Source organism: Equus asinus, chromosome 6 (genome assembly GCF_041296235.1).
Source record: "Equus asinus isolate D_3611 breed Donkey chromosome 6, EquAss-T2T_v2, whole genome shotgun sequence".
NCBI lineage: Eukaryota > Metazoa > Chordata > Mammalia > Perissodactyla > Equidae > Equus > Equus asinus.
Window position 1 is genome coordinate 17,591,149 of NC_091795.1, and position 24,024 is coordinate 17,615,172.

The 24,024-nt window shown below is 49.5% G+C and overlaps 1 protein-coding gene across 2 annotated transcripts in view; it reads left to right on the forward strand.

Annotated features, from left to right (window-relative positions):
* Window positions 1–12,174: 12,174 nt before the first annotated feature.
* LOC106838524 (myelin and lymphocyte protein-like) overlaps window positions 12,175–24,024 on the forward strand; it is a 106,125-nt gene continuing 94,275 nt past the window's right edge. Inside the window, exon 1 of one of the 2 annotated variants that reach the window (XM_044772888.2) lies at window positions 12,175–12,970. In XM_044772888.2, the coding sequence (XP_044628823.1) occupies window positions 12,911–12,970 (60 nt within the window). In that variant the 5' untranslated portion in view covers window positions 12,175–12,910. The remainder of the gene's footprint in view (window positions 12,971–24,024) is intronic. The other variant, XM_014852696.3, reaches the window with a different exon arrangement.

Genomic DNA, 24,024 nt, shown 5'->3' on the forward strand with positions numbered 1-24,024 from the left:
AAAAGAAAAAGAAAAAACAAGTCAAGGGGAAACTAAAATTAAAAAAATTAATAGAGTTGTTTAATGCTGTCAAGAATAGTTAGTGTTTTTCCCGCCTGAGACTTGACAAGATGTGGTAACTAATGATCAGAAATTTGGCCAAACCATAAGCTGATACTTAAAACCTGGTAGGAATTTTTTAGGCCTTCTTCCCCAAATTAAGACAAAGCTATGTACTCATAGGGAAAGAAGCAAATTAAGGATAATGTAATTGGATGAGCCTGTCAATCCTTTGATAAGTAACTAACTACCCCTGTTAAGCTCAAAAACTTGTGACCTGTCTGGGAGCTATTATCTAGATCATTCCAGATTCCTAAGACTTAAAGAAAGGAAAAAAATGGGAAAAGAAGTTTTTGGAGATACAGACTGCTATGAAAGCACCCTTGATCAAAAATCTGGGGAAAAATTTTAAAACAGCCTATAAAATCTTTGTTGCATCTGTCCATTCATGTGTATGTGTTTGTGTTATGTGAGATATTTTTCTGCCTCTGGATGGCATGGCCAAAATTAAGAGCTCTGTTTAATTGGATTAAAGTAAGCACTTACATGAATTATTTCTAAATGTAATAGAAACTAACCCAAATGTTTTTCAAGTTAACATGATAAAATTGAACTTTGGTAAATGAAAGCTTATTTAAGATTGTTGGTTTGATTAAAATGGACATGTCCTTAGAGTTGTCAGCATTGGATACAATGTAGACATGCAGCCTTTATTCTTTATAGGTCAAATAAGCTGATGTTATCTTCATTGCAAATCTGGGTAGCAATAATAATAACTTAAAATGATAGCTAATTTTGTCTAATGTCTCATGAAGTTTTATAGGCAATCTAAATAATTATTGGAAACAGGTAAGCTAAATAAATGTAAAAAAAGTAAAAGTTTTTGGGGAAACTTTTTAACAATGATTATGTGTTACGATGTATATATTTAAAACAACTTAAGATGATGGCTAACTGCTTTAGCATCACACAAAGTTTTTGTGAGTAACCTAAATATGATTTTTACAAACAAATTGTCTAGATGTAGGGGAGATAAGAGTTTATAGATAAACTTTTAGCAATAATTATAATTTATGACATGTGTATTGAAAATAACTTCCAAAATCTCTTTGGAAACTTGAAACTTTAAAGTTTTTCTAGGTTAATTTAAATGATAAAAGTTCATTGAATATCTAGATCATTTCCAAATAAGATACAATACTGAAACAGTAATTGCTAAACATATCTAAGTTTACCTACTTTTGTCCTATTACAGAGAAACTAAGAAGTTTTTGGGTCTATTAGAAAACACGGTGTGCTTTACTAAAAGAGTGTACTATAAAGTAACGTTTCTAGAAATTATAAAAAGTATTTATAAATCTGTCAAGCCAGAGAATGCTAATGTAAGAGACAGTTCATAATTGCTTACTTCTTAGTTTTCACTAAAAATTAAGGTCTATAAAGACTAAAAATTTTAGTTAATACATGTGATTAAGGGTACTAAAGTTAATAAGGGAAACATTCTTGTATTTAAGGAAAGTAAAATTTATGTTTTAAGTAAAGAAGGTATAAAGGATGAAAATGTTTTTGTTCTGTTAAGAAAGATAAATTTGTCCCAAATCACTAGAAGGTAAGAAAGAAGGCATGGGGCAAATTATGAATGTAAAAAGAAAGTTATAGAAGGCTTGTGAAGGAGGAATTCTGAAAAAAGAGTTTTGTACATGGTCAAGTTAGCTAAGACTGAAATGAATTTAATTAAGTAAATAAGTTTTAATATCAAAAGTAAACTGGTGCAAAATTAGAATTTGTTTTTTTCCTTCTCAAAAGGATAATTTTCTTGAACTTTTAGTCTGCTCTTGATAAAGAGATTAGAAAAGGTTTTTTCTTTGAGTAGTCTACCAGAAGGGTAGGGATTTTATATTTCATCAAAATAAATTTCCTATATTGTTTTTGTCAGGTCTTTAATCACAGGTGCTACGGTTTTTCTTACAGCTGCCTATGATATTATGTGGGTAATATTATTGATGTAATAAGTGTTTTAAAGATTATATAACATTCTTAAAATTCTGATCTGTCCTGATTATCAGTCATAATTCTAGTTATTATTTTAAAGTGTTGTATGTTACAGAAATAACCAAATTTCTATGTTAATTGCCATTTGTGTGTGTGTGTGAGGAAGATTTGCCCTGAGCTAACATCCATTGCCAATCTTCCTGTTTTTTTTTGTTTGTTTGAGGAAGATTAGCCCTAAGCTAACATCTGTGCCAATCCTCCTCTACTTTGTACGTGGGATGCCTCCCCAGCATGGCTGATGAATGGAGCAGATCCACACCCAGGATCTGAACCCATGAACCTGGGCTGCCAAAGGGGAGTGCACAAAACTTTAACCACTCAACCATGGGGCTGGCCCCATCAATTGCCATTTTTAAGTCTTTTGTCATTTACAGACAGTTTTGTCTTGCTCTGCTTTTATAAATGTTTTTATCTTTAGAGAGATTCATGGAAAAGACTCTGACACTTACTCTAGAATACAGATTTCTGGTAAACTTTCATATCATAAAAGTGAGCTGGGTAAAAAAAATTACAGAACTCTGAGAAACTGATGACGATGAAATTACTAACAAAAGATTAAGGTCAAGACTTGATTATATGGGACTGAGTGAACTGATGAGGATGATTATAATTTTTATGACTTTTTGTTTGAAATATTGCTGACTTTTTAAGTGTTTTGTTTTTTCAGGTCTAAGGAAAATTATTCTCTTTTCTCTTAAGCTAACTATGACTGATAGCAATTTGATAAATTATACCTTTGTAAGCAGAATTGAAACATTTGTCTTTTTCTCCCTACCTGATCCCTCCAGAATTTGGAAACTCTTAGTGAGTGAATATTTTTGTTTCATGGTAATATAGTTATTTGCATATGTTTAATAAGAATCTATTCTCCTTATAGCAGGACACAATTGGAAATATTGGTTATATTGCCAAGCCTTTCACTGGAATGTCATATTTGAGAAAAACATGCAGACTCAGATATGACAAGACAATTTTTGAGGAACAAAGTTGACTTTATGGAATGAAACTACCTAGAAATATTTGCCTGGTGCCCTGTTTACAGGGTTCTCAGCATACTTAGTAGGTGAGTAAAGAAGGTCATTTCTCTGGAAGGTGCAGGGAACCTTAGGATATTTTGAGGAACCTCAACAGAAGAGAGGAATCCACCCAAATCTATAGGCTTTACAGGCAGAGTCTGATGACAAGTCCTTGGCTTTGTTGGCATTGAGAGGCCTTTAAAGTTCAATTTGAGATTCCTTATGAGAAGTTCCAGCAAAGTAGATTTAAAAGAGCCTATATGATCAAATACTATTCTTGCTTTACTTATGTGAATAACTGGGCCACATTTATTGAAACTAGCCTCATTTTGCTCACCAATTAGTCCTAATTTGGCTATCTTTAGTAAAAATGAAGGGATTTTAGAGAGAAAAATTATGTTTCAGTAGAAGCTATAATACATAAATGTGGATATTAGATTTTAGTTCTATTAATTATCTTTAAGGTTTTTGTTTTCTACCTGTAAACTGGACTGGATCTTAAATTCTTCTAGTTTCCACAAATATCTTTCTATGCATCTCCAAAGTTATTAGCCAGAGATGTAATATAGTTGGGGTACTAGAGGCCCCAGAGGACAAGTGGGTTATTGAATGTCCAAGCTACAAATTAGGTGAAAAACGGTTAACCCATTCCTTTCTATATGTGCTGAAATGCCCTATTCCTTTGCTGGGTTGGGACCTACTGCATAAATTAGGAGCCTCCATTTATTTGAAAGGGTAAGTGAAGGTAAATATCGCCACAGCATTTGGTCACCAGCTGATGATACTCCTGACAAAAGGGACTGAGTCAAAAGACTTAAAGGGAAATAATAGAATTACCAGAGGTAAATCCCTGAGCCATCTGAGTGGACCCCATGATTGTCAAACTAAAACCTGGGCACAAGTGCCCAAATGTTAAACAATATCTTCTCAGACAGGATGCCCTAAATGACATGGCCCCTGTCATAAAGAACTTGTCCAAGTCATGATGTGGTACCAGCTGATGGCACAATGAGAGCAATGGGGGTGAACCATGGAACCAAGGGTGGGTTTCTACTGGGGCTGAGATTCTATTTGCTTGTGAAAGTTCCTGGATCCTTTAGAATTGGTTTTCCTTCCCTAGTATTGTGAGGCCATGAGGACCCCGTGTAAGAGCTCCAGGGGGGCCTCTCACACGGGTCATTCTCTGGTTCAGCTCTCAGCTGCTGACTGCAGGACTGGCTCCATGGCCTTCCCATCTTCTGAGTTACAGGCATTCATGGTTGGTGGCTCCTGTGGTGACCAGAACAGAAACTGCCACTTGCTGAAAGAGGAAAGGACAGCAACAGCCTCGGGCCAGGGAGGTGACCACCAGGAAATGAGGTGGGACACAGGTGTGTGAGCAAGAGCCAGAATGTTCTGTAATGGAATTCTGCATCTAAGTAGGGGAGAAAACTTTTCTTCTGAGAGTGAAGATATGTGAAAGGGCACAGACAGGTGTGACAGTGATGAGTCCTGGGGGAATTTTGTGAGCATTTGTTAACACCAGCTTCCACGATTTGAAGTTTACCTCCTAGCAGGCACTGCAAAGGGCATTGGACACACATCGTCTCATTTGACCCCTGAACAGCCCTGCGGGAGAGAGATGGCTATTACCACTTTATAGACGAGAAAACCAATGCACAGAAATCAAGTAATCTGTCTGAAGTTGCACAGCGAGTAAACAGCAGAAGGGAGATTTTTAACCCAGGTCCTGAGTTCACTCTCTGTGGTCTGAGGCTGTCCAAGCTCTCTGATGTGTATTCAACATGGGGCCAGAGGGAGGGTGACAACTGTGACAGCATTAGAGGTGCAGCCCTGACCTGTGTGTAGCTGTCTCTCTGGAAGGTGATATTCACAAGAGAAAGCCAGAAGTGAACGTTCAGAATGACAAGATGCCCGAATGCTGAGCTCCTTCCTGAGGGAAGCAGCCCATGACTGAGGGAGCCCAAGCAAGCGAAGAGCTAGGGGTGTTCATCAGCTAGGCCTCCAGGGGCCGGGAGGCAGGCCCCCTTGTCCCTGGTCTCAGACGTGCAACCAGCTCTGACAGTCACACCTCTAGCCTGGATCTTAGAGGTTGGGGCCATTGGGGGGAGGGGGACGAAGAATGACATTTCCAGATGTGGGAAGCTCAGGGATCCAAGGTCTACTGCCCCAGTCAGCCGGCTCTGCTGCATGCAGGAGTGCTGGCATGGCAGAACGGAGGGATGTCCGCAGGTCAGCAGGTGGAGCCCGATGTGCCTTCCTTAATGGGTTTTCCAGTTACAAGTTCTGTCTTCTATGTCTACTCTTTAAGGGAAAGTGACGTCTCTCTTCTACCCTCAGCCCTACCTCTCTGTCACCCACAGATCTGCATCCCCAGAGGGAACCACTGTGAAAAGTGTGGCTTCTGTCCTTCTAGATAATCACCTATGAATTTATAAGCATATTTTCTTAACAGAGAAACATGGGTTATGCTTTATGTATTACTCTGCAACTTCCTCTTTTCACTTCCAAAAGATGCTCTCCTGGCCCTCCTCCTGTGTCAGCACACAGATGTCCACTGTCCCTTTTCGAGCACTAACGTGCTATCCCACAGTATGGACACAGACCTTGTGTGTCTGGGTGACTTGTTCTGTCCTGAGTGGATGTGGTCACAAGGCTTTCTAGAGAATGAGCTGTCTTTTCTCACAGACCTGCTCGCTCTGAGTGACTGACCAGAGGTGGGGGAGGTGGGAGAGGATGTCGTGTCTCAGAGAACCTGACAGTGCCGGGATTCTGGTCTCTCTGAGGATTAAGGGGTTGAGGGGAGTTGTTGGATCTGAGAGGTGATGAGGTCTAGGAAGTGATGGTTTGGGAGAATGATGGGGTCTGGGAAGTCGGGTTTGGGAGGTGATGGGATCTGAATCATTTCCCATGATGCAACGGGCAGCTCTACACAGTCAGGACTGGTCCCAGACCAGCTGAATTGGTCAGAGGAGCATTCATCCCTCCTCCCCACAGGCTGTGGTTTTCATCCACCCTCTTCAGACAGGCTGTTTCCTGCCCACCTCTGGGGTGACCTCTCTGGAGCTTCCTCCTCTGTCATCCAGGTGAGGCAGCCACGGGTCCCCTCTCTTCCTTCCAAGGGCTTGGCTGCTCTGAGTCATAGACCAAGACCTAGAGCTGCCAAAAGCTTTTCCTGCCTTTTCCTTTAGGACACACTTCCTTTAGGACACACAAGTTTAGGAACCAATGGAACGCAGTCCCTGTGGAGTCTGAGGGTTCCTTGGCTTTCCAGAAGCCTGTCTGCATGCTTCATTTCCCTTCCTTCTTTCCTTCTTTCCCTTCCTCCACTCTGTCTCCTTGTCCTTCAGCAAACACTCATGTCCCTCCCATGGACCAGGCACTGTGCTAAGCACTGGGCACTGAGAGGTGAATCTGAAAGTCCCTCCTGCTCTCCCTGAGAACATGCTGCTCTTCTCTGCACCAAGTTTCATCCTCTACTTGGCTGAGTTCTATGATTTCATTGTATTCTCTGATCTCAGGCTGTTCAAGGTCTCCTTGCTCCCTAGATCAATTCAGAGACCTCTGGGCTGGAGCTTGGACTTCTGTTTCTTTTGGTGTTGTTCCAAGCTCTTGGCACTGACCAAGCATTCTGAGGACTAAGACAGATGGGCACCTGCTGGACTCCCCTCTTTTCCTCCAGAGAGGCCCTCACACTGGCCTTGGCAAGGGCCTTGACGGCCCCCACCTTGGAATGCTTGCAGGGACAGTGGCCTCACCCCCACCACTGAGGATCCCACATGCACCTTCTTTTCCAGCCTGGTTACCTGTGCTCAGATAGCTTGGACGTGGTACTCAGAGGGTGCCTTTGAAGCTGGATGAATGGACAAGTCACTACATGGAAATAGAAGCTCAGAGAGGTAACAAGTCTCCTCTCCATGAGTTCTAGTAGATAATAGGCAGAGATGAAAACAGTTGCCTTGATTTGGAAGAATCCAGGCATCAGTACCATTTCCTTTGCTCTGTTTTCTAAGTGTAAGTGTATTTTTTCCAACAGAAAGCAGAAATGCCAAGAAGAACAGATAGCCGACAGGGCCCACTGGTACGGTAGGTGGGAGGTTAGAGGTTCCCTCACTCTCTCAGTGACTGCAGGGCAGGTGGTTTCTCTAGAAGGTGTGTTCCTGGTCATCATGAGGGTCCATTCCCATGGGGAGACCTTTGGAGGAAGCCCAGGTAGCAGGATGAGTGTGAGAGTGAAAGGTGGGGGCCAGGGCTGTCCCACGAGGCATCTGCTAGATTCTGATCCTCCCTCAGGAACCGCTTCCCTGTCTAAGAAGCTCGCTGTGTGGCAAAGGCGCTCTGCAGGGGCTGTAGGTGAAACCTGGGAGGAAAGCGCTAAACTGGGGAGCAGGCAGCCCAGCCCCAACCTGCTGAGGCTGCATTCTGAGGACCCACTGGCCCAGCCCTGTTCTGTGCGTTTGATGTTTCCCGCAACTTGGGCCAAATTCCCAGTGAAACTCACTGGGTAGGTCGTGAGTTCTCACTCAGAGGTGCAGGGTCTGACCCCTCTCTGGGCAGAGAGAATGAGCTCTGTCACTCTCAGGGCCAAACACGGGACATGACTGAGCTTGATGGATGCCTTATGTTCTTTGAATTTTGCCTCTTTCTCCTTAGCCCAGCCTGCCCTTGGCCTTTCCAGCTCTGCCCCAGGAGCCACCCTGCTCCCCACGGAGATCAAAGGCTCTCTGGCCTCTGGGACTCGCTCATGCTGCTCCCTGGCCTGGCACATCCCTCCTCCCTCTTCTCTGCACAGGCCCTCCTCACACTGCCCTGTGGGCATCAGTCCTGTCTCTTCTTCCAGAACTCGCTGCCTGTGCCTGTTTCCTTCTGCCCTGGACTCCTGTGGCTGTCCACGTTCTACATCCTGCGCCCCCCACCCCCGCCCCGCCATGTGCCCCTGATTCTCCTGATGGATTTCCTTATTTATTATTGTTGCCCTGCAGTGTGGGGAGCAGTGCCTGATGCTCCTCCAGGAGATGGCCTGGGGCCTGGCACAGGCTGTTCCTCTGTAGGGAAGCTCTCTCCCCCTCCCCCCAGTTAACCACCGCTCACTCACTCAAGGGGCCCTTCCTCCCACAAGCTCCCCAACCCCCAGGCCAAGCCCGGCTGTGCTGGTGGATGCTCTTGGGGCTCCCTTCCAGCAGCAACCTCGTTACACATTTATGACGCAGGTGTGTGAATGGTGCCCATCTCCTGCCCCCATGAGAAGCTTCACAAAGGCAGGGGGCACGTCCGCCCTGCTCCCACTGCCCGGCACTCACTGACCTGGTGCTGTTGCGGCGCTGAGGGCAGGGCCTCTATTACTGCTGCATCTTCAGAGCACCCAAGACGTGCTCAGAAATGGGGGTCTGTCCCCACCCCAGCCTGATTGCAGAATGACTGGCCCGTGTGCCTCCTCTCACCGTCTGGCCTGCAGAGACGGGGAAAGTGCCCAGTGTAGGCCCAGCCCAGGGGTCTATTGACTCTGAGTGTGCTGTCCCTTTGGGAGGGAACTCACCTAGGGAGCAGGTACTCTGTCTTCCCTACTCGCAGACCCTCTGCCCTCTGTTCCTATCCCTGAGACACGTAGACAATGCCAGCCCCTGCTGTGTGCTCAGAATCTGGAGATTGGTGATGACTCTCAGGCGGTGGGGGAGTGCCAATCTCCCTGGAACTAGGAAACACGAGCCTGGAAGAGGGTGGGAACAAGTGAAAAAGATTACATGTGGTGGCTCATTGTCACTGGAGGCCACAGGGCACAGGTGCCCCGTCGGCCCATCACAGCACAGCTCTCTGGTGAGCGAGCACTCACCACCCTGGTTTTCAAGTGTATGGACTTTATGCAGTAGGCAACGAGGCAGTGGCCACAGTCCACCTTCTGGAGTCCAGCGGGCCAGGTGTCCTCCATGTGGCCTGGGTACGTTCCCTCCCCATCTGAGCCTGCAGGATGGGGTGACAGCTGTCAGAAAGGCTCCATGGGATTAATGAGGTCATGTGGGCAAAGTGCCTATGGTGGGGCCCGGCACTTAGTAGGCCCTCAGCAGTGCTGTCTCCTCTCTGACCTCCTGGGGTCAACGCCGCTGGGACTCCATTAGTCCATTGGGCCAGCAGGTGCCCTTGTTGCTTCTGCCAGGAGTGGGAATCCAGGGCTGCGGGTGACTGTGAAACAGACACAATCCCTTGGGGTCAGTGCTGGCCCAGGGCAGCTCTCTGAACTCAGCCTTCATCCAGCCTCCCCGTCCATAATGAGGGTGATGGCCTCCAACCTTGTGTTCCCAGTCAGGGAGGAAAAGTCCAGAGCCCTGTGAGCTGGGCAGAGATGCCTCAGGGAGCCAATGCTCAGGGCCACGTTTGAGATGAGCACAAAGACTGGATTTGGTGGCTGCCCATGGTCTGCTTGCAACATGGCATTTGATTCACAACAATTCATCTTAAGCATAGTTCTTTTTTTTATTTCTGTTTTGTTTGAATTTTTCCAAGTTTTACTGAGAAATAATTGACATCACTGTATGTCTCAGGCATACAGCATGATGGTTTTATTTACATATAAATGTGAAGTGATTACCACAATAGGTTACTGAACATCCATCATCTGATACAGATACAATAAAAAGAAAAGAAAAAGAAAGTTCTCCTTGTGATGAGAACTCTTAGGCTCTACTCTCTTAACAACTTTCCTGCACCTCACATAGCTGTGTTCACTGTAGTCACCGTGCTGGACACTACGTCCCTGGTACTTATTCATCTTAGAACTGAAAGTTTGTACCTTTTGACCTTCTTCCAATCCCCCCACCTCCCAGCACCCATCTCTGTCTGATCTCTTTTTCTATGAGTTTGGTAGGATTTTTGTTGGTTTTTTTTTTAGATTCCACATATAAATGAGATCATAGAGTATTTGTGTTTCTCTGCCTGACATTTGATAATAATATAATAAAAATAATATAATATAATATAACATAACAATATAATATAATATAGTATATATAATATAATAATAGTAACAATGCCTTTAAGATCCATACATATTGTCAGAAATGATAGAATTTACTTGTTTTCTATGGCTGAATAATATTTCGTTGTGTGTATATACCACGACTTCCTCCTCCATCCATCCATCCATTAAGTACGGTCTTGATCAGGGGCTTGCAGCTGTGGAGGCGCAGCGTCACTCAGGTTCAAGGCTGAGCTCCACCACTCACCTGCTGTGTGGTCTTGGGCAGCGACTTAACCTTTCTGAGCCTCCATCACCTCATCAGTAAAATGGGGGTCATTCCACAGACCCCAAAAGTAAATCCCACCTACTATGATTTCCTGGCAAGTCCTGCCCCATGAATCTTTCCTTGAACACGTCCCGGTCCCCTAGTCCCTTCTCCCACACCCAATTCCCTCCCCCAACACACCAGCTGGAGGTGACCTCTTCCACCCTCAGGCTAGCACAGCAATCGTCACTTTCTAGTTCCTACTTTGTAGAAACCCACCCCAGGCCATGTTGTTATTTTGACAGAAGCCCCAGATCCTCCCAGACTGACCCCATGCTCACACCCACTTGGCTGCTAGGAGGACTGAGGACCCTGCAGTGAGTCATTATGGGCTGAGCGTGTTTTCTCATGTCCTGCTGGAGACCAAAGTGTGGTCCTGTCTTCTTATGGACATGAACCCCCTGCATCATAGGCTCGTGGCCCAGAGCACCCTGGGGCAGCTCTGTGACATGCAGACAGACCGTCTCTACTGACCACACTCTACGTTGAAACAGAGTCATTGTGCTTCCTCCTCGGGCAGTCAAGCACCAACAAGGCTGGGTCCATCCCGGCAGAGGGTGGGTACTTACTGAGCACCGTGCATGGGCTGGGGTCTTGGTTGGGCACTGAGGACATGATGTGGCAGGAAGGAGACAGGCGGATGGGGATGGGGTGGGGGCTGCCCTGCAGAGGGTAGAGTGTGGTCAGGAAGAGGAACATCAAGCAAAGACGGCAGGTGAGATGAAGGTCACAGAGAAAGGGCCCTTCCTAAATCCTTTGTGGCTCTTGGGCCTCATCAAATGAGGCTGGAGCCCATCAGCCTGACTGGGCTGCACCAGGGAGCTGCGCCTTCTCCCCAGAGTCACAGGCCCAAGGCTGAGGAATTTAGCAGCAAAGGTTTGAAACAGCCAGCAGAAAACCCAACCAAAAACAAACGAAAAACTCCAAGACCAGCTGAAGAGGTCATTAAGAGTTGAGAAGATCTTTGTGTGTTTTAATTGGTGAATACTGACAGAGAAATTGCCAAACAGCTTTGGATGGATTTGCTTGAGGGCGGCTTGTGGCTTGTCCCCACCAGAGTCTCCTCGGGACGAAGATGTCCTCCCAGGGCCAGCAGGCTCTGCTGACATGGTGTATGATGCCCTCAGAGGATGAGGAGCTGCGGGGAGGGCCCCTGACAATCTCACAGCCCTTTGTGCCCGGGAAGTCTCATCCAGGCATCAGGTCCTGCCCTGGGGAGCTGTTGGGGCCAATGGGCCCTGGCACAATAGCACCCTGGGTCTCCAGCCACCACACCTGCAGCCCTGAGGAGGCTCACAGAGGCGCAGTGGGATGGTCTCATTTCAAATGCTTGGTCCCTCTCCGTACGTGGTCAGAATGGACAGCTCATGGCATGGGTCTTTTTTTGAAAATGTGTCCAGGAACTTACTTCTCTCCATAGGGACTGGGAAGGAAACAGAGCTGTGCAGAGGGAAGGGGAGAGGGGGCTGTGCCTGCTGAGGCTGTGGGTGCAGCCTCAGAAGTGCTGGGGAGTCTGAGCTGGGGCTGCCCTGGACTGCGGGCAGATTTTCAGCTTTAGGACTGTAGGAGAAAAACTAAAATAAACAGGCAAACTCCTGGAGTGTGATACTTGTTTAAAAAATAAAGTAAAAAAAATAAAGAAATTGTGGTCCAGAAAACAAAAAAACAGGTAGTGGAAAGACACGGGGAGAGGGAGTCCTCCCACCGCAGAGACGCAGGGCCGCCCCCTCTGAGAGAAGGGCAGGGATCTGCTCGAGGCGGCCCTTCCTGTCCCTTGGATTCAATGCAGATCCGCCCCAGCGCCGCCTCCACCGCCCTCCTCCGGGGCTGGCAGGGCTGAGAGCGGCCTCCTCCCCTCACACGGACAGACTGAAGCTCCAGCACCGAGTGGAGCAGACTATGTGTGCAAGGTTCCTGGCGTGGTGCTGGCTCTGAAGGCAGGAAGAGAAGGGGTGGTGGCCAGAGCTAGTCTGAACGACGCCCCTGCAGACCCCCAGCCTGCAGCTGCGGGCAGGACGAGGATCTCGTCTCAGCGCGATCCCGGACGCGGAGGTCGCCCATATTAACGCACCCAGTGGAAAGACGAGGGAGACCGACCCAGCTTAAGAACAGTTAAAGTAATGGTGACCCGAGCGGTGCCCCGGTGGGGAGTTTGGAGCCTAGTTAGTGATGGTTCTCATTCTTAAGGGATCCTGATCCCCTGCGAAGAGGGAAAGCGTGCGAAGCCCTTCGTCAAAGCGGCTTTTCCTGCTCCCCACGGGAGATGGCACCCGGGCGTGGGACGCAGGAGTCAGGCCCGCGCTCCAGCTGGGCAAGCCCGCCGTGAGCCCTCCGCGTGGTTCAGGGCGGCGCCCGAGGCAGTCTGGCTGGTCCCTTGGGGGCGGGGCGGGCGGCGGCCCGGGCTCCTCCCTCGTCAGCCCCTGGCGTCTCTGCTCTTAACCCGCGCGGGAACCGGGGGCGCCCGAGCCACTGGGCTCCCTGGAGCAAACGAGCGGTCAGCGCGGAGCTGGACACCAGCATGCCAACATGGATGACAACATTAAAGTCTTCACCACCTTCCCCTACCTGCTCTTCATCTTCGAGTTTGTGAGTAGCTGGCGCGCCCGAGCCGAGGAGGGGACGGGATGGGTCGAACCTCGCGCTGTCCAGGGGGCTCCGCACAGCCGTCTGGACCGGATCCACAACTTGCTGGGTCTGGGAGCATCAGGATGGCGGGGCCGGAGCGAGGAGAGTCTCCCCCGACCCAAGTCGGTTGGCCCCTTCTAGACCAACGACAAAGTGGGAAGCAGTCTCCAGAACTAGGTGGAAAAACCACATTCGCGGGCAACATGGGTCAGATGTTGGGAGCCGGCCAGGGTCCTTCGTTTCGCCCTGGTTCCATAGCTGTGCTCCTGACCCCATTAACATGGAGGGAGAGGAAGCCCTTATTGGAGAGGGACATTCTTGTAGAGGTGTCCAGCTTTGTCCAGGGTTAGGATTTCCTTTATAAAAATCGGCAAAAGAAGCCTGAGCATCACCAACCGAGGTTTGGGGATTGGGCTGGTGTAGGAGGAACTGAATCCGGATGATTCTCTTCTGGCCTTTGAAACTTGCTGACAAGAGAATGTATTTCCGACAACTTTGATCTGGAAATAATAAAACAGACGACCGTTTGATCCACAGTCATTCTGCCCTGTGTGTGGAGTAGGGGGAGGGGAGAGGCTGGCCCAAACAGTACCCTGCCTTGGCTGACCTTGAGCCATCCAAAGGCCCCCCTACCTGTGGTTGGTTCCTTCTTAGGCTGCAGCCACACAGGTCAGCTGTTAGCTGCCGGAAAGCACTTCCTACCCTGGACTCCTGGTACAGTGCTCACTGTGTCAGGAACTTCAGACCACGCTCAGCCTAAACTCCCCAAGGGCCATAGGCCCTTACCTGGGAGAGGCTGCTTGTGTGTTCTGTGGGCGCCCGGAGATGCAGCCGGGGAGGCTCTTTTTCTTGCACCCCCACCACACAAGAGTTGGTTGGAAGTTTGTCTTTAAACCTGACTGTTTAAAAACAGGACCCCAGCTCCTTCTTGCCTGATTGGAGGTGGGGGGGTGTGACCAGGAAAGGGAGCAGGCTCTGTCATCCATGGAGGGTTTGGGGAAAGGGCTAAGGGGACCTAGGTCACCTGGTGTCACCGTTTCACTGCATTTGTGAGGGTTGAGTTGAGCCCACACCTGGGTGTATCCAGAGTGATGTCAAGTCCTGGGGCCAGCCAGGGTCAAGGAGGTGGCATCTAGAAGAAACCCTGGACACCACTGCCCCCCACATTTATAGATAGGGACACTCAGGCCAGAGTGGGGAGGGGCTTGCACCCACTGGCACATCCTTTCCCCAACTGGCTCCTCTGGGTGCATCTGTTCAGGGCTTGGCCTGTGCTTGCCTGAGGCTGGACGTCTGAAGATGAGCACACAGCGCCCAGGATGAGTGGTGGTGGTTCCTTCAGAGGCCACTGTGTTTACAAAGGCAGATTCATGACCAAAGAGATGGTGGCTAATGGTGAGGTGTGATGGGCAGAGGGATTTTTAAGCAACAAAAGGTCCTCCTAGTGTCTCTTCAGGTGTCCTAATGAGGGGCTTCCTCTGCCTTTGCAGCTGTTTGGGGAGCACTGTGACAAGAGTCATGAGAGGGTGTTAGCTGGGCTTCATGCAGAGGACTCTGGGGCACCTCCTTCTCTTGCCTTCACAAGAGCTGGCTCAGGCGGCAGCAGGAGATGGCGGGTGTGGGGGACCTGGCTTCACAGAAGAGTGTCCCAGCCCAGAGGAAGGATTGCCCCTGGGGGAGGGACAGCCCAGCCAGGCACGGTGGTCTGTTGGGGAGGGAACAGGAGGATCCCCAAAATCCCACTAAGTGAAAGGAGACAGCAGGGGGTGGGAAATCTCAGAGCCCTGGGTTAGTGGAAACTTTCTCCTCCAGGGTGGTTTTGTGACCTATCATAGCAGGGGCTTTTAGAAGAGATAATTTTGCCTTGTCCAGACCACTTCCCTCTCAGCTGTCTTAGAAGTTGTTTTTACTCCTCTACCGCAGTCCCTGCTCCCCAGATGCTGACCCCACCTCCACTTCCTGAGAGATGCTGGGCACCTCAGCTGTTGCCTCCAATCTCTTTCCTCCTCTCTAGATTGGGGGTGGCTCCCAGGGAGCAGGGAGAACAGGAAGAAGGCAGACGCCAGTCCTTTAAGTTTCCTCTGCACACTTTGTACATACGAAGCTGGATGTGCTTGGTGTGTGAAAGAGCAGAGAATGAAAGGGCCCAAGGAGGTGCTGGCCGCCCTGGGAGAGGTTTTTTAATTATGGACCATTACAACACAACAACAAAAAGATAAAGAAGCCAGTTAGAAAATGGGCAAAGGACTTGAATAGACATTTTTCCAAAGAAGATATATTAATGGCCAATAAGCATAAGAAAAGATACTCAATATCATTAGTCATTAGCAAGATGAAATCAAAACCACAGTGAGGTACCATTTCAAATGAAATTAGAATGACTGTTATCAAAAAACTGGAAAATAGCAAGTGTGGGCTAGGATGTGGAGCAGTTGGAGCCCTCACACATTGCTGGTGGGAATGTGAAATGGTTCATCCACTGTTGAAATCAGTTTGGAGGTTTCTCAAAACAATCACCATATGACCCAGCAATTCCACACCTAGATTTATAACCAGAAGAATTGAAAACAGGGACCTGAATAGGGGCATGCACATGTGTGTTCATAGCAGCTCTATTCACAGTAACTGACAGGTGGAAACAACCAAAATGTCCCATCAGCAGATGAATGGACGAACTGTGATATATTCACCCAATGGAATACTATGCAGACATAGAAAGGGATGAAGTACTAAGACATTCCACAACATTGGAAACACTGTGCTGAGTAAAGGAAGCCAGACACAGAGCCAGCCCTGATGGCCTACCAGTTAAAGTTCGATGTGCTCTGCTCCAGCGGCTTGAGTTCAGTTCCTGGGTGTGGAACCACACCACTTGTCTGTCAGTAGCCATGCTGTGGTGGTGGCTCATATAGAAGAACCAGAACTTACAGCTATACACAGCTATGTACTAGGGCTTTTGGAGTGGTAGAGGAGTGGGGAGAAAAGGAAGGAAAAAAAAAGGAGGAAGATTGGCAACAGATGTTAGCTTGGGGTGAATCTTCCCATGCAAAAAAAAAGAAAAAGAAGCCTGACATGAGGGTCACATATTGATTCCCTTTATATAAAATATCCTGAATGGGTAAATCCACAGAGATAGAACACAAACTGGTGGTTTGCCAGGGGCTGAGGGGAGAGGAAATTGGGAACAACTGCTTAATGGGTATGGGATTTCTCTTTGGGGGATGAAAATGTTTGAGATTACATGGAGCTGGTGGTTGCACACCATCAAAAATGTATTAAGTGCCATTGAACTGGTCAGTGTAAAATGGTTTATTTTATGTTATGCCGACTTCACTAATATTTTAGAAAACAATAACAAATATTCCAAATGTTACAGAAAAGTATGTATAATACTTTAATAGGCACCCATGTAATTATCACTCAGCTTTGTCAAATCTTAATATTTTGCTTTATTGACTTTTAGTACGAGGGAAATAATCTTTTCAGGTGGCTTCTAAGCCCTGGATGTGCCACTGTCTTACTCCCCTCCCTCTATCCTCAGGAGCCCCAGGCTGGACATGGTGGTCCTGACACCCAGGCAGGGTCAGCCCTTCCCTGCACCCTGGCTGCCTGTGAGCTCCACGGGGCTCTGTTTTCTGTGTTTTCACACTTCATGGAAATAGTGTCATCCTGTCATGTCCTTCTGCAGCGAGCTTTCCATGCAATGGTGTTGAGGTTTATATACATTGATGCTGTTTGTCCATTCTTCTGATGATGGACATTTTGCCTATTTCCAGGTGTGGCTTTTTGCTGTTGCAGACGGCATTGCTAAAGCACATTCTTGTATTGGCCTCTGTGGTTACATGTTGGGAATTTCTTGGGGGACACACAGAGGATTGGACTCACTGGGTAATAGGGAATGCACATCTTCATCTTCCCAGCTGTTACCACATTGCTGTCCAAAAGAGTTATTCCAATTTACACAGCCCAGGAGCGGAGTCACTGGGAAGCTTATGAAGCTTAATTGAGCTCAGGACCCCCACTTGCTCAGGCCCCTTCCAAGACCCAGACTCCTTTTTTATCCTTTTATAAAGAAAGTCCCCAAATTTTATAAGCTTCAGGCTAACCCTGGACCTTCCCGAATCCCACCGGCAGCAGGTGAAAGTCCCCATTGTTCCTCATCATGGCCACACTTGGCACCATCAGACTTAGTAATTTTCTGCTAGTCTAAAGAGTGTGAAATTGTTACTGCACCAAGCTTGTTTTTGCCTGCCGCCTGGAAAGCCAAACACCAAGACAATGAGGTTGCAGCAGAGAGGGGGTTTAATCACAAAGCAGCCATGTGAGGAAGCAAGAGCATGAGTCTCAAGTCTGCTTCCCTGAAAATTGGGGCTCAGGGATATTTATGGATTAGGGGGGCAAAGTGCTCTGAAATGTGGAGCTGGGTGATTGGAAGTGAGAAAAGGTGAGGTAATTGATTATCTGTGCAAACGTAGCCAGACTCCATGCCTCTTCACAGGAGGCATGCTCACAAAACGGCGGTGTGAGCATGATCTGACTGTGGAATTTTTAGTCTCTTGCCATCAAAAGGTTGCTTATTGGATGTCTGTGGGGGCCCAGTTGCTGAGTTGGTGGTCTCAACTGGCCTGGAGTGGACAAAGGGGTTCTAATTCCTGAAGAACAGCTCACCAATTCACCTGAAGGAGCACACCGCTTACCGTGGTGACCCAGGGTCCAGGGAGATGTTATCTACAGGGGCCTAGTGGGAGTCAGATAGCATAGTGTCTAAGCAGCACAGTTAACAATGGGTGGTCTAAACAGCTAAAAGCTATAATCAGTAATTGCAAAAAGGATAAAAACCTTTAGTTCCTAGCTACTTAATAATCAATGACTATCTGTTTGCCTGTTTCAATCCCCCTATTCTTTGGTCATTCCTCATTCTTAAGGGATTTGGGGTGACGACTGACCTAGCTACTTCCTGCTGAATTGAGGCATAGAGCTGGGTTAGAGGAATGAAACTGTTTAGCACTCATTTGGAAATATTCTCTTGTTCCTGGCTTCAGGTTGACACTTTGCGTTATTAGAATTTTGTACCTTGCTTAACAGTTTTGGAGCAACATCTAAAGGTACATTTTATGATCAAGTATCCGACCAGAAGGATAAGAAGTATAGACAACCCAAATTTTAACAGTCTCTGAAAAACAGACCTAATCCCAGTGGGGCCTCCATCTGATCTCCAGGTGGGGGCAGACATCTGGTCTCAGTTCCTGATAGTCTTTTATGTTACTGGATATGCGTCAGAGACTGGAGCAACGCCCTATACCCTGATCTTTCAGTTGTCCTTGATGATGGCTATAGGTCATTCAAAGTTACAATATGGTTTCTTTTCTACAATATGGCTTCCTTTATGTCAGCCTTGTGCTGAGCTGGTATCAGAATAGTTGATTACTTTTTAAATCTGTCGTCCAGTGAGTTGATTACTCACAGTTCCTATTTCCATGCCTGAGCTCCCAATAGCCTGGGAGGGGCAGATGTGAAACCCTTGGCCTCCAGGAGCAACAGGATGGGGCTCCCCTCCCCTCCCAAGGCGGGGACACTGCCCACCAGAGCAGGGAAGGGCGATGGCTCAGGGTGGGGCATGGCAACCTTGCCCTGCCCAGCACCCCACCCCAGAGCTCCTGCCCTCTGAAAGCTCAGGGTCCTCACGGGAGGTGGAAGGCAGCCCAGCCAGGCCTGTGATCCTGCCTCTCTGAGCCCCCAGAGCCCACAGGCCACGCTGCTGTTGCAGGCAGTGGGGTCCCAGTGCACCCCACACAGGCCCCAGTGGAACGTCCATGGTCTCCCCTCCCCAACAGCTGCACCCAGGGCTCTGCTTCTGGCCTGTTCCCTGTCCCCACCCAAGGGGGACATTCCTTTTGGAACCACAGTCTCTGTTTCTTCCTCCTCCTCCCCCCTTCTAAACCAGGGGCATCCTGACACTGGGCCCCCATTCATAGCACAGGATGTTAATATAGGATGCTGTTTGTCTCAGCTCTGGCCAGGCCCCAAGAGGAAACTTCTCTCACAAAGCACCAGGAGGTACCCCCCACTTTCAGAATTTGGGGAGGAAATGCCTGGAAAGGGGTAGTGAAGTCATTAACCCAGCTCCCTCCCCCCAGCCTGTGTGCAGTGCAGCCCCTGAAAGAACGGCTGGAATGGAGAGAACTTTTCTGTGGACAGAGCCTGCTGGAGTGCCACCCCCTCTCCTGGGTGGGCGCCCCCTCCTCGCATGCCCCTCAGGAGCTTGGGGACTCAGGAGCAGGGTCACCTGGTGGGAGGCAGCGCTTGTAGGGTGCACTTTTGGGGGTGGGGTGGGGTGGGGGAGCCACCTGGAGTTGGTTTGCAGTTTCCATTCTTACAGTGAAGTGGACACAGTAGTTACTAACATGAGCCTGTGTCTGTGACCCAAGGTGACTGGAGACTTTTTGTTATTTGAGAGTGACCGAACAGGTCCTGGGACCAGCCCTAGATTTTTATTTGTGTGGGGAACAGCGGCCGCCAGGCCAGGACTGGGCAGTGGGGTGGCGGGCAGGGTGACAGAGCAGCTCTCTGGTGAGTGGTCCACGTTCTGGCTCCATTGAGAAGGCCACGCCCCCTCAGGCCTGCTTGTCACATACACACCCTGGAGGTTCTGTGTCACTAGGTCCAGGGCAGGCCCAGGAACGTGCGTTTGATAAGCACTGACAGCCCCCATGGATTCAGCGAGGTTTGGAGTGGTCATTGGTAGGCCAGCCCACCCCCTTGATGTTGTTATGGGGGAGAGGATAGTCTTGTTGATGCAAATAATCCATGACCAACCTAATCAAATCAAAATTGGAGTGAGTTTATTATGAGCCAGAGTGAGGATTATAACCTGGGAAGGCCTTAGAACACAGTCCGGAGAAGCATGGGTTTCAGTACAGTCTTATGTCTTTTTAGAATGAAGAACATACATTAAACACACCCAGGATACATTTCCACCAAAATTTCAAAGAGGTATTCAGTCGCAAATTAGCAGGTCAACATGACTCTGATGTCAGGAAAAGGGACTAATTTGGGCTGGCATTACCAATAGAGCATAGGAGGGGAAGTCTGCATTCTTATCTTAAGAGAGTACATTCTTTACTTAAATGGTTAAACAGATGTACAGTGCATGTTTGATAGGCCATAAGTCAGGCTTTTTAGTTCAAGCTAAGTCATTTTTGAACTCGAATAGTTACCCTATATGCCTCAATATGTGAACATTTCTTGTCACCAGAGACTGAGAAATAGTGTTTTGGACCAAAGGCCACCAAGGGCAGGCCCTATGAGATACCCCAGCAGGTGTCCTCCTCGGGTGCTGATGGATGAGGACAGTGGGTGGGCCCCTCGTCCCTGGAGCACTGATGCCATAAGGAAGTGTGGCCGACTCCTCACAGGTTGCAGACTGTCCCAGGAGCAGGAGCAGCTCCCTGGGTTCTCTGCGTCCTGGGCCCTGACTTGCCCTCTGCATTCTGGTAGAAGGTTTGGATTCTGGTAGAAGGTTTGGTTCCTGGTTGGCTCCTGCTGGGCCCCAGCAGCATAATGACTTCCTAGGGGGATGGCCTGGCCTTGAGTCTCTGCTCCAGGCTCTCTAGCACTCCCAGCTCATTAATAGCTGCCATTCTGTCCACACTGGGGCAACCACCCCTGTGGTGAATCATTTTGTGGCACCAAGGCCCTCGGGCCTGAGAAAAATATGCAGGAGCCAGAAGAAAAGCCTTGTCACCAGCCATCACACCTTGATCTGCACAGGCAGTGGAAGAGGAAGGCCCAGGGCCACCCAGCCCCTCTCAGCTGACCTGAAATTGCACCCCAGAGCCCCCCTCCTGTTAGAAGGCAGTTGGGCTGGAGGGGAGGGGGCAGGAAGAGGAGGAGGAGGGGGAGGACGCCGAAACTCCTGGATCCACCTTTGAAGGAGGCCCTTGGAGGGCTCAGGGCATAGGCTTTGGGGGCAGACACTCCAGGAAAAGAGGAAAGGAGGAAGGACTGGAGATGAAGGCCACATCCTGACCCTGGTAGTGGGGGTGGGAGTGGGGTGACAAAGGTCGTGTTGATGGACCCGGGGGTGAGGACCACAGGCCTGTGCCTGCTGAAGAGGGAGCGATGTCCTTCAGGGTTCGGATCTTTTGCTTGTTTTTGGTCTTAAACACACACCTTGGTGTTCTTTCCTCTGAAGGGACAGAGCCTGTTAGCCAGTGGGGGGTGGGGGAGGGGAGGCTGCCTCCCATTGCTGCCTCCTTTGGGTTCTCTGCTCCTCTAGACCTGGGGTGGCTGCGAGCAGGACGAAGGCTACCGGGCAGTCTCCTCTCCCTCCATGTTACTGTTCTCATGGCCATTTCCAAAGCTGGCCCTACACACAGGAGGTTTCATGGTGAACTGCCTGTGGGTGACCTTGAGTAACTGCCACACGCAGGGCCGTCCTGACCTGGCTCCACAACCAGCCTGTCAGAGCTGGCCCTCAGCAGCTGTGGGAGTGTGAGCGGGCCACTGCGCCTCAGTTTCTGCATCAATGAAATGGGGATATTAAAATATAAATTAAAAAGATAAATAAAAGAAGGGAAACCCTTCCTGGGCAGGGTGCGCAAGGCAGGGGGGGAGTGAGATTTGGGGGTGAGTGGGGCTGTGGAGGGCACACGTGACGTGTCCTTGGGAACCCCAAGTACTGTGGGTTTTCCCTGCAGAGTGATTCTAAGTAGTCAATCCTCTGCTCAGAGCTGCCCCTGGTCAGCCTGATGGGGAGGCCAAAGGGAACAGGGGTCAAAGGAACCAGTTACCAGTGGGCCCAGGATTAAACCTTTCAAAACTGATTTGTCATTGGTATCAGTGCATCACCGTCTGGGAAGATGTTGGTTCAGGGAGGCGGCAGCCTCTGGCGCATAATTGTGCCCACCTCCTCCAACCTCCATCCCGCCATGTGGCTGCTTGGTGATAAGCCAGGGACGGTTGGACTGAGGGCCCTGGCGGGAAGGAACCACCCAGCTGTTACATCTTAGGACTCTTTCCAGAACCAGCCCCACAGTCCTCGCTGGTCTCCATTTGTGATGCTCCTTTGGTGCAGGTGGCATGGTGGGGCTAAGTCCTCTGTCCTTCGGGCCTGGCTTGCCCAACACCTCCACCTGGAAGCCTACCCTGAAGGCACACTTTTACTGTCCTGGAGGCCTTTGCTTGTGGTCTGTCTCCCATCTGGACCCCGAGTCTGCCCCTGTCCTCGCCCAGACCGTGGCCTCTGAGACACTTGTTCTCAGCGTGCACTGGTAGGAAAGCCAGCTCCCACCTGGCTAATGTTTATGAATCACAAGAGAGTCCTTGACTCCAAGGGCAGAGAGAGGGTGAAACTGACAGTCACCACCACTCCCCAGGGAGACCCCAGAGAAGTGCTGGGCCATTGATGGGCGGTTTCTTCTCACTGTCGGCAGGTGCACACCTGTTTTGTTGGCTGACCACATTGATCCCCTATTTGGTGACTCCCATCAATACCCTTTGTTTGTCTTGCACTGAAGCCTCTCCCGTCCGGTCTACATTTCCATAGATTTTGTCTCTTAGGGGTGGCTTACTGTATTTTTCACAGAATCTTCTTGTTTCTGTTCATCCTGAGGGTAAATTCAGTGGTATAGTCGTGGTGGGAAACATTTCCACCCAGGTGAGGACAGGCCTGTGTGAGAGCCCCAGCTTTGTGGTCTAGGGCAGTGTCCTTCCCTCAGGAGCTGGTGACTGTCCTCTGCCTCGGGCAGGAGGCCGACACTGGTCAGCGATCGTCCGTCATGCTCACGGCCGGTGCTGGGGAGCAGAGGGGTAGCGGGTGCTACGGGGAGCAGACTGCGCGGGGAGGGACTTCGGGAAGTGGAGGGAGGGCTGAGCAGGGCCTCTCCCAGGCCACCCTCGCCCTGGTAACATCAGCTACAGACCTGGACGCCCTCCTCTCTCTGTGAATCCCAAATCTCTGTCCCTCTCTCTACAAACAGACTCATGGCCCCTGAGTCCTGGGTTTGCCGTCAGTGTAGATGAAAGGACACAATCTAAGCTGCCTTGGGAGGGATGGTGGCACGATAGGTCCCCTGGAAGGAGGGAGCCTGCTCATGAAGGGCGCAAGAGGGCAGAGCAACTGGAGCAGGTAAACTGAGTCAGGTGGCCTTAATGTCACTCCCCATGTTCACCTTGGGAGCAGCCTCAGAGGTCAGACTCCCAATAATTGACAGAAAGGTAGGGGGTCCCCACACAAGAGTCTTCTGACTCCCCCCAGACACCTCCCCTGGGTTCAGAGTGGGGGGTCCTGAGCAGATTTCTGGGTCCCCTTTGCTGGGCAGAGGTGCTGAGCTGTGTTCACCCTCACTGGGGCCCCGACACTGTCACCAGGACCTGACTCTGCCCTTGCTGGACCCAGAGCTGCTCCACTGGACCTGGTAGCAGGACTGGAAGAGAGAAGACAGGAAGGGAGAGGTAGGCTCCATTTATTCGTGTGTGTCTTTGAATAAAGTCTGTCTCCCTCGATGGACCTGCCCTCAGTGCTGACCGTGGTCGTGGTCACTCTGTGCATCTGTTAAATGCATGAATGCATGAATGAATGAATGAGTGAATGAGTGGATGAGCGAGTAGCAAGTAAAGGAAGCCCCTCCGTGGACTTGCTGAGCTGAGGTCCTCCACATGAGGGGGTGGGGCTCACACAGAACTCGGGGGGCTGGCAGAAGCCCCTCCGTGTTTGCCTCCTGCTCTCCCTGCCTCTCAGCCCCAGGCCGCCCTCAGCCCTGTTCTCTGGGGTCTGGGAGGCCCCAGTGTGTCGGGGGCTTGGTCTTTCTCCTCTGACCTCCTCTCTGAGCTTCTCATGCCCCCTGGGGTAAGGTCCTCTTGACTTCACCTTGATGCCATTGCCCTTCCCTGCAGGATCTCATCCTTAACCAGCCTCCACACACACTCACACACACACACACTCACACACACACACACTCACACACGGGACATGCCCTCTACTCTAACTCACAGAGTGGTTCACTTTTGAGTCA